The sequence below is a fragment of the Rhipicephalus microplus genome, chromosome 1 (assembly GCF_043290135.1).
Source record: "Rhipicephalus microplus isolate Deutch F79 chromosome 1, USDA_Rmic, whole genome shotgun sequence".
Lineage (NCBI taxonomy): Eukaryota > Metazoa > Arthropoda > Arachnida > Ixodida > Ixodidae > Rhipicephalus > Rhipicephalus microplus.
In genome coordinates this window covers 235,287,534-235,298,704 of record NC_134700.1, presented here as the reverse complement: position 1 = coordinate 235,298,704, position 11,171 = coordinate 235,287,534, and the positions used below count along the sequence as shown (strand labels likewise).

The 11,171-nt window shown below is 44.0% G+C and overlaps 1 protein-coding gene across 1 annotated transcript in view; it reads right to left on the bottom strand.

Moving 5' to 3' along the window:
• Positions 1 to 214: 214 nt before the first annotated feature.
• The window catches only part of LOC119159503 (uncharacterized), a 77,508-nt gene continuing 66,551 nt past the window's right edge, over positions 215 to 11,171 (bottom strand). The window contains exons 17-20 of the mRNA XM_075868300.1: positions 9,796 to 9,922; positions 8,342 to 8,635; positions 3,750 to 4,207; positions 215 to 1,620 (exon numbers count right to left, since the gene is read on the bottom strand). Coding sequence (XP_075724415.1) covers positions 1,483 to 1,620; positions 3,750 to 4,207; positions 8,342 to 8,635; positions 9,796 to 9,922 — 1,017 coding nt within the window. The 3' untranslated portion in view covers positions 215 to 1,482. The remainder of the gene's footprint in view (positions 1,621 to 3,749; positions 4,208 to 8,341; positions 8,636 to 9,795; positions 9,923 to 11,171) is intronic.

Sequence of the window (11,171 nt, the reverse complement as noted above, 5' to 3'; positions counted from 1 at the left end):
TGGAGGAAATCTTGGTCACTAGTAGAAGGAATGTCTTTAAAAATTATGCATTCATCTGCAAACAGCCTTCAAGTAATAAATTAAAGTAAATTAAAATATGTTCAATAATTGAGTTCAATGTTTAAATTAAATTCACTAAATAATTCTTCAATATTCAAATTTGCGCTCCGATATCCTCTGCATTCTATACAACTCTTGAAGTGAACCAGAACTATGAATTTTATACCAGTTTTATTTCTTAGAAAACACCTTTTCTATACATTGGAAAACAGGAAGTGAGTGCTTGATCAGCAGTGATTTCAAAAGAAGCAAGAATGTTACTTGTTATTCAAGCCACTAAAAAAAGCTACAAACACAGATTAGTGCTTTTGTTGGCACGTTGCCGTTTATTTTGCGTTGTGATCTGATTCGCTTTCTACACTTCTGAAAACATACGAGTACACATTTGAGCAAAGTGATGAGATCCGTGTGGTTTTCGCAAGACATATCGAACATTCCAATTTTGTATTTTATATTGAACTATATTTGATAAGATCACTACGACCGAGTAGATGGTCAAGATTTCTTTGTGTAATTTTAAGAACCGCTACGTCGCTGTGCTCAACTCTGCGCCTTAAACTTATATGGTTACGGTTTTGTAGTTTCCCCCTTTTCGAGTAGTTTGCCGTACACTGCTGCCTGTTGTTAACGTATTTTATTACACACATTTACACTTACAAAAATAATAAAAAATATTGTAATCTAGAAAAATAGATTGGGTCATATCCTCTTCTGCTTCTTGCTCATTTTTCTTGTAGATGAATTGATAATAATGAAGTTCAGTGCAACTGCCCTACATATGATTGAGCTATTTTTTTAATTTGCAAAGCTGCATACCTTTCAATGAGTATTTTTTCTCGCATAAGCAGAACACGTCCTCTCAAAAAAAAAGAAGAAGTTTTTTATGAGCTTGTTCTAGCGCTCAAGAAATAAGCAATGTTTTTTTTTTCAGTTCTAATTGCCTTTGACAACATTTATGGCTTGCTATCCAGATTTCTGAACTCGGCAGCTCTTTTCCAAATACGTGTGCATACGTTAAGTTCAATTAGGGAGAGTGTTTCAGTTTTCGAGTAATTTGGAGCGCAGTCTTCAGCATATTATCCAGCGATAATTCTCAAGCTTCGTTTAACCAAGTGAGCTCATATTATCAACTTCTTACATCGACCCAGGTCTTTATAGAGTATCACTTTTGAGCCACTAGCACAGTTTTTTTTTTCTTTTACGAAAACAAAAAGAAAGAATAAAAAAAGCTAGCGGTCTTGGTCGCTGGCGAGCAGCCTGCTGTTCACCTCAGATACGTTCGCTGAAAGCACAACCGGTGGCTTCACGTGAAAACGCACACAAATGAAAAACAGTGAAAATGTAAAAGCAGTAACAAACATGAGCAATAACAACATTTTTGTACATGGCCTCAGAAGGCCGAATGGCCCAACGTGGGCGCTACTACGACGACGATCTCCTCCAGGTCGTCCATATGCCGCCGTGTTTTTCCGGGTAAGACAGTGGATCTTCTGGCTCGTTCCGGTTGGGAACCATGTTTTCCTCGAAGCTTTGTAGCATGCGAAGCATGGTGCCCAGTGTCTGTTGGCAAAAATAGAGTTGAATGAGAGATGAGAAAAACGTGACTAAATTTGGCTTGGTGATGCGCTTACGCTACAAGAACACAAACGACGCAAGGCATAGAGTTTAACAGGACAAGCGCCAACTTCAACTGATTTGATTATTCACTCAGTAAGCGCGTCGCCAAGCCAACTTGAACCAACTAGCCCCTTTCATTGGAATACTGATTAAATCTGGCAAAACCATTCTGTTGCGAACGCACCCCTCCCCCCCTCGGGACATCTCGACCAGCCTTCTACTTATTGGAACATGCGTGTAATGGCGGAGTTGTTAGAACACCACTAGATTTTTCATTTTGTTGTGCGCAGCTTTGCCTGTAGCAGGTGTTTAAAAAAATTGCAAGCCTGACTGCTTGAAGGTATCTAGCTAAGCACTAAGGTTAAGCCCTATACGATGAGCAGAATTCCTGTGTTATAGGCGCAGTGCTAATAGCTCTAAAAATACAAGGTGTAATTGAAACTTCGCCACACATTAAAGTGAGCAACTCAATGCAGCTTGGCATTGCTTTGAACGTCAGGAGCCGAACTACAGTGCTGTCGGAGTGCTGCGTTTTTGTGAATGCCGAACATCGAATGGCTTTACTTGACCAAAAACAATGAAGATTGCACCTTCTACCAGGCTAATGATAATGTATACCCACAGTACTTTGGCTGCTGAGTTTGCTGGGCTCCCTGACCCAGTTACCAATAGGTATTATGCCGCACTTGACGAGGTGTCCGGAGATAAGCTTACGATCACCGCTCTAAATGTCAGACCGCTTGGCAAGCATTATGCACACTTGGAACGCGATGACATCATACAAAGGTCGCACTTCCTGTGTCTAACGGTAAGATGGTGGGTTTCGGTAATATATATTACCGCAGAGGCAAGCCCAGTAAAGTATATACATATATACTTTACTGGGCTTGCCTCTGCTGTGCTGGTCTTTGGCGTTTGTAGAAGCAGTACCTCACAATATTTTTATAAGTTGGCCGATACATAGAAGCGAGAAAAGTGTCCTCGAAAGTTCGTGCTTCGTCACGTGCGTAGAATGCTCGCTGCAAGTGACAATGTATCACAATGAGCGTCGGACATTATGCGAAGTACAAGTCTAAAACGTATAAAGTTGAACTAATACGGAGTTATAGTACGAAATAGCGACTGTGTTGAAAAGAAAAAAAGCGTCCTACGTAGCACAACACATGTTCCGTTTTCAAGAACGAAACAATAAGCGTAACCAAAAAATGAGAAAGGGAAAAAAAGATGACATTCACGACAAAAACTGAATCGTAACAGAACCGTGAGAAGACGATACTTCATCAAGGACAAACACACATAAACGCTGATTTCAAGGAAAGACTGATATTTATATGAGTATGTCTGTTGGGAAGAGAGCAAGAGAGAGACAAGAAAATAAAAAGGCAAGGAGATTAACCAGGGACACATGTGTTTTGCTAACCTGCGCTTCGACATTACACGAATGCTAAACGTGTTTTTACAGAGGTAGTTGACCGTTTATTGTGCATTGGTTCAGCGGCGGCAACAAGTTTCAAAATCACGTTAACAACAGCAAGCAGCTCGGAACTTTCAGCGCATTATAGCTCTAAGTTACATTTCCACGTAACTAGCATACACAGGACAAGCGCAGGCTAGCAACTGTCATAGCTCGACACTTAAAGCACGCTGTTCAGACACAAAGAAAATCGCAGAAACGAGCGTACAAGTAAACACAGGACAGCTGTCACAGTTATTCCTGCTTCGTGTGTCAGCATCGCGCTGCTTCTGTATACGCGGCCACGGCAGCGTGGGAACTGACCTTCGTCTTCTCCCGAATCACGAGTTGGATAAGCGCGCGCACAGGAAAAACCATGCTTTGTGGAGGCGACGACCTTTAGAGCGCGTCCACGCTACGGAGAGTATGGTGGCGGAGGCGTTGTGGACCCTCAGAATAAAACACTTTCGTGTTAAAAGAAGGCAAGCTGAGATAGAAAGGTGGTAGCGCAGCCTAGTTTTACAACGTTGCAAACTACACATCATTTTGCTCTAGAAAATTCTACACTAGAGAAAGTTGTTTATGTGACGTCAAAACCAATAAGAATGTGCGCACGCACCCTTCTTCGGATGTTGGCGAGGTTGAACATCTCGCACGGATCGATCTCGAGGTCGAAGAGGTAGGGCGGCTGTTGGGATACGAAGTTACTGGGGCGCCTGCCGAGCACGCCACAGTCCACCCGGGCGTCCTTCCTCCAGTTGTATCTCAAGGGAAGCCGGTTGGCGTTGTAGAACATTCGCAGCGCTTTCGCCGCTAGCGAGTTTTCCATGAGCCAGTTGAGCTCTTCTTCTGCCTGCGACGTTGGCCTGCGCTGGCCGGTCGTCTTGACGTGCGCGTCGGACGAGCCTCTGTAGGGTGCGTCGTACACGATCTTGTGCTTTCCGTAACGCAGGGCGCCCGCGCCCGTCACCGGGTCGATGTTGACCAGCACTTCCTTGCGCGGCGAGCGCCAGCCGCGAGACAGGGCCTCCCACATGTTGTAGCCGTCCACGTAGCCCAAGTTCGAGGTGTTGCCCCCTGCGCGGAGTGAACGAAAATACGTCTTGGCATGTGACAACACTACAAATGTGGGTAGAGTAGGGGTTGCCTAGTAGGGGCATGCCTCAAAGCATGTGCCCAAGAGGCAAGGCCAAAGATAGTGGCTTGCACTGCGAATGAGCTTGCTTTGCAGCAATACTGTTATGCCCAGAATCGTCTGTGGATCGCAGAAAGATAATTATCGTCATTATAAACCGGCACGCGCTCAATGACCATTCAAGCACTCCGTACAGATGCTAAAAAGACTGTGTTCCAGTATTCGTCGTAAACGGCTAAACAGACGGCTAAGTGGACCCCGGCCATCTTAAGCGCCATTACGATTCTTACGCAGCCGGCAAGTGGACAGCTTCAAGAACACGGCGTCGTAGACAAAAACGATGCAGGCTTCATTGCTGTTCAAAACACATGGCGGCTCAGCGAACTGCTGATTTCGACGGAACGGTCGTCTGTACACACGCAAACGCTTTTCCAGAAGCGCAATGTGAGTAATGTTCAACTTTTCATAGATTTGAACACGAAGTAAGTTAAGAATATATTAGTTGCGTTTCTTTATCTTAGCTTGCTCTTCTCGACGTGAGGAGGCGTGTCGTCCGTAGACGCGTCCCATTTCTCGGAAAACATGGGCTTGATTCTGTCTTCTAAGCTGTCAGCGTAGGCTGCCTACTAATGCTGCCTAGAATCGGAACACAGACCAACATAAGCTGTAGTCATGTTTAGTATAGTATTGCAAGGGGCAGGAGAGATAGAGATGAGAGGGCAAAGGCCTGTAGCCAAGCCAGGATCAGCTGTGCCAGCCAGCTCGTCTGAGACCCAGTCTTACGTGAGTTAGTGCAAGTTGTGCTTATTTTTCAGTATTTTTTTTATTAACAAATTTAACAATATCGGTCGCAATATGTCTTTCTTGAACTTTCAGTGGCTGTGACTTATATTTGTCAGGTCATCTATTCGAAGCAGCTGCGAAGAAACTGACCACGGCGCCGGTCAGATCTGCAACGCAGCAGAGGGTGCTAAGAATCTCTGGATCCGGACAGGCCGCCATTGGAACCTGAACTTGGCAACGTTTAACGCTAGAACCTTATCTGGTGAGGGAAGTCTAACTGTACTATTCGAGGAGCTAGATGGTGCTAAGTGGGATATAATAGGGCTCAGTTATGTTAGGAAGACCGATGAGGCCCATACGGTGCTACAGAATGGGCACGTCCTTTGCTATCGGGGCTTGGCTGACAGAATATAACTGGGAGTGGGGTTCCTAAATCATTTAAACATAGCTGGCAACATAGAATATTACTATAGCATTAATGAAAGTGTGGTAGGTATCGCAATTAAACTGAATAAGATATACAAAATGTAGGTGGTACAGGCTTACGCGCCGACATCCAGCCATGATGACGCATTAGTTGAAAGCTTCTATGAAGACGTGGAATCGACAAAGAGTAAGGTAAAAAGACAGTATACTATACTGATGGGAAACTTTAATGCAAAAGGAGGGAAGAAGCAGGCTGGAGACCAGGCAGTAGGAAATTATGGCGTCAGTACTAGAAACACAAGAGGAGAGCTACTAGTGGAATTCGCAGAATGCAATAATGTACGGATTTTGAATACCTTCTACTGAAAACGAGGAAACCGTTAGTGGACATGGAGGAGCCCTAATGGCGAAAATAACAACGAAATAGAGTTTACAATGAGTGCACACCCAGGCATCGTGCAGGATGTTGAAGTGGTTGGCAATATACGATGCAATGGCCATAGATGGTACGGTCTCGAATTCGCCTAGACAGGAAGAAGGAACGACGGAAACTGATACGCAAGAAGCCAATCAATGAGCTAGCACTCAGAAGGAAAGTACAGGAATTCAGAGTCTCGCTGCAGAACAGGTACTCGGCTCTTAGTGAGGAAACTAACCTTAGCGTAGATTCAATGAATGATAATCTGACGAGTATCATTACGGAGTGTGCAGTGGAAGTTGGAGGCAGGGTAGTTAGACAGGACACTGGCAAGCTTTACGAGGAAACGAAGAATCTCATTAAGAGGCATCAAATCATGAAAGTCTCAAGTGCAACAGACAGAATAGAACTGGCAGAGCTTTCGAAGTTGTATAATAGGCGTAGGGTTTCCTATGTAAGAAGGTATACCATGGATAAAATTGAAAATGCTCTGAAAAACGGTAGAAGCGTCAAAGCAGTGAAGAGGAAACTTGGGATAGGCAAAAATCGGATGTATGCCCTAAGGGACAAAAAAGGCAAAGTAACTACCAATATGGATAGGATAGTTAAGATAGCGGAGGAGTTTTACAGAGATCTGTACTGTAGCCGGGACAACCACGACCTTCATACTATAAGAATTAGCAGTAACCCAGATGACACCCCATTAGTAATGACAGAAGAAGTCATGAAAGCTTTGGAGACCATGCAAGGAGGCAAAGCTGCTGGTGAGGATCAGGTAATACAGGTCTGCTGAAAGATGGAGGACAGATTGTGCTAGAAAAACTAGCCACCCTGTTTACGAGGTGTCTCCTGACGGGAAGAATACCAGAGTCTTGGAAGAATGCTAACATCATCCTAATACATAAGAAAGGAGATGACCAGGACTTGAGGAATTACAGGCCGATCAGCTTGCTCTCTGTAGTGCACAAGCTATTTATAAAGGTAATTGCTAACAGAGTATAAAAAATGTAAGAATTCAATCAACCAAAAGAGCAAGCATGATTTCGAACAGGCTACTCAACAATCGACCACATTCATACTATCAATCAGGTAATAGATAAATGCCCAGAATATAGCCAACCACTATACATAGCCTTCATTGATTACGAGAAGGCGTTTGATTCAGTAGAAATATCAGCAGTCATGCAGACACTGCGGCATCAGGGCGTCGATGAGGCATATATAAACATCCTGGAAGAAATCTACCACAGGGGATCAACTGCTACCATAGTGCTTCATAAAGAAAGCAACAGAATATCAATTGAGAAGGGTGTAAGCCAGGGGGACACAGTCTCCCCAATGCTATTTACCGCGTACTTACAGGAAGTTTTCAGAAGCCTAGAATGGGAACAGTTAGGGATAAGAGTTAATGGATAGCACCTTAGTAACGTTCGCTTCGCCGATGACATTGCATTGCTGAGTAACTCAGGGGACGAATTGCAACTCATGATTACTGAGTTGGAGAAGGAGAGCAGAAAGCTGGGTCTTAAAGTTAATCTGCAGAAAACAAAAGTAACGTACAACAACCTCGGAAGAGATCAGCGCTTCGAGATAGGTAATAGTGCACTTCAAGTAGTAAAAGACTATGTCTACTTAGGGCAGGTAATAACCGCGGAGCTGAACCACGAGATTGAAGTAGCTAGAAGAGTAAGAATGGGGTGGAGCACATTTGGCAAGCATTCTCAAATTATGGCAGGCAGATTGGCACTATCTCTCAAGAGGAAGGTATATAACAGCTGTATCTTGCCGGTACTTAGCTATGGAGCAGAAACCTGGAGACTTACAAAGACGGTTGAGCCTAAATTTAGGACGACGCAGCGAGCAATAGAAAAAAAATGGTAGGTGTAACCATAAGAGAGAAGAAGAGAGCAGAGTGGATTAGGGGACAAACGGGGGTTAAGGAAATCGTAGTTGAAATAAAGAAGAGGAAATGGACATGGGCCGGGCATGTAGCGCGTAGACAGGATAACCTCTGGTCATTAAGGGTAACTGACAGGATTCCCAGAGAAGGGAAGCGGGTTAGGGGGACACAGAAGGTTAGGTGGGCAGATGAGATTAACAAGTTTGCGGGTATAAATTGGCAGCAGCAAGCACAGGGCCGAGTTAACTGGCGGAACATGGGAGAGGCCTTTGTCCTTCAGTGGACGTAGTCAGGCTGATGAGGATTATGATGATGATGATCTATTCGAAGACTCATTACGTCTTTTATCTCGTTTGAGTAATTCCTGTTCACGGGCAAATAGGTCTCATCTGTGCATACACGCACGTAGTGTATGTTTTTACGTAATGTGAGAGGTGGTTGAACGTTTTGTTGTTTTGTTCGCTTTTTTACCTTCTGATATGAATGAAAAAACAATTAAATTTGTTGTTCAAGTGGCCGCTGGTGGGCCGATTCGTACGATAGACTTACCTGCAGCGAAGTAAAGTGTAGGCAGCCAGTCGGATATGTGCATGAGTTGCCGGGACACGCGGCGACGCTTCTGCAACAGGGGGCTCCATATGAACGCTGGCACTCGGACTCCGCCCTCCCATAGCGACATCTTTGTCCCGCGCAGGGGCCAGTTGAATCCGCTGTTGGAGTGGGTGCCGTACGGCAGTGCCCCATTGTCGCTACTGAACACTATTATGGAGTTCTCCAGCATACCGGCGGTCTGCAGAGCTTCAGTGAGCCTTCCTATGGACTCATCTAGGTTATCAACCATGGCTGAAAGCGAGATAGATCAATACCGTCAAACAAACAAACAAACAAACAAACAAACAAACAAAAACAAAAAAACAAACACTGTAACAGACAGACAGACAGACAGACAGACAGACAGACAGACAAAGAATCCAAAACTCAGTACTATATGTGTTATGCCTAAGACAATTTTTCGCATGGTCAGGTGGTTGATGATTCTAAACTACAGAGCACACATGCGTTACGGGACGTATGGAAAAGCGCAGGCGGCACACGGCAAGTGCTAAGCGGCAACTGTCGATATATATATATATATATATATATATATATATATATATATATATATATATATATATATATATACTGCAGAGCCACAATGTAGGGGGTTGCGAGTTTGCTTGTCCTGTAATCTGAGTGCTCTTCTAAGTCGCGCACCGAACTTGCGCTCTGCAGCTTAGCGCAACTTTGCATACAAAGAGTACGGGTAAGAGCACTTCATATTGTACTATTGGAGCTCATAATCTTTCGGGCCTCAACTAGTCCGAATGCTCCAGATGTACACCCTTGCACAAAAAGTGACTGCTCAGTAGTACGAAAACATGGTTGCATGGCAGTGTTACCAGTGAATGGCCATCCCCGAATGCATTTCTTCTTAGCTTGTTCGTCCTTACTGATTGATAAATCTCGCTATTCAACTTTATTTGGCTCTCAATACAGTCATTCTCCTAGTACCAACCATTTTAGTACGAATTGAAAAAAGGGTGATCTATTGCATCGGGGACCTACCGAACTTCGCATCTAGTGAAAGACTTGGATAGACAAGAAAATACAAAAAATAGAAAAATAAAATTTTAAGTCAGAATAATGTCATACTTTCTTTAATTGAACACTGGTGCTTACGGGACAGCTGTATACGAAGAAACTGTAATAAGTTCTTGACCAGTGGTGAAGAACAATACGCCAACAACCTAAAAATATTGTTAAAAACATATTTAACCCTCGTTAATTTTAAACCGCATTATCGCAGGTGAGAAATAGCTGTTTCGTCGAACATGTCATTAAAGATTCTTGTGATTGCTCTTCATTATCGCGACCATGTCGTTGCGCACAAACGATTTTTTTATCTTTCAGATACTGCGCGCAGTTATTGCATGAAGGGTGCAGCATCTGGGACCCTCAATTACCTGCAAACATGGTCCTGTTGCTGTCCCCAATGTAGTCAAACTTGCGAACATTCTCCTGCGGTGCCTGCAGGGGCTCTTTCTCCGTGGCTGCGTGAGGTGCCAGGTGGCTGAGGTACAAAAACAGAGGCTACCGAAAATAATGAAGAAGAGCCAAGCGTCCGTCAACCTTGAGCGCGAAAGAACGGCGGCTTGATTGTTCGCTGCCTGCGGCCCTGGCGAAACACCTTCAAAACGAACGTCAGCTAATGTTATTCTGCCCAACAGTTAGTCCTCTTAAAGGACAAACATAACTTTTACACAATCTAGAAAAGCAGGCGAAGCTGCAGTATCTAAAGAACAATATGAAAGCTGACTTTATTAAGCTAATGTTGTCAGCAGAATAGGGACTTTACGGCACGATAAACAGGCGCTAGCATGCATGGATTCCCCATAAACCTTGAAGGAAAAATAGCACCGCCAAGTTCTTTAGAAATTTTAATCACACAGCGAAACCAAACCAACGGCTAAATCAAGATTACTTGGAAGGTGTAGGGGAAGATGAAAGCACGCGATGAAAAATTCGTAAATAGGGGCTGTGCCGGAGCCGATGCTTTGACAAGCGTATTTGTCTTCTTCAAAACTCCAACATAAGAATGACATATTCGCTTGTCGAACAGTGGACTCTAGCGCTGCCAAATGTTTACATGTTTTTATCTCAACATTTTTTGATTACGTCTATATTAAACCACCAGTTACACGCAAAAATCATGACGAACACAATTATTTCTTCGTAATGTGCAGTACATAACACGTTTATGCCCATGTACTATAAGCCGGTATTACTTATGCATTCGTAAAAGTGTTGAAATTCTTCTAAGGTCTGAATCACGCATTATGCAATATCTTTCAGGATTAATTTCTCCTAAACCATTCTGTCGTCAAGGTCAGCGAAAAGTAGTTAGGGTAGGCACGTATTCACTGTCGTGAATGGGCATGAAAAAACGAAAGAGGCAAGATAAGCATGCAAACCTGGACCATGTTAGAATGTAAGCTCTGTAAGCAACGGCAACAAAAAAAACTTTTTTTGGAGCAAACACAAGCAGGCGAATTTATTCTCGCCAGACATGAATATCGGCACCTGATCAGGAAGAAGAGTTTCATTTTCGAATGTGCCCCGCCGTGGTCGTCTAGTGGTTAAGGTACTCGGCTGCTGACCCGCAGGGCGTGGGTTCGAATCCCGGCTGCGGCGGCTGCATTTCCGATGGAGGTGGAAATGTTGTAGGCCCGTGTGCTCAGATTTGGGTGCACGTTAAGGAACCCCAGGTGGTATAAATTTCCGGAGCCCTCCACTACGGCGTCTCTCATATTCATGTAGTGGTTTTGGGACGTTAGACCCC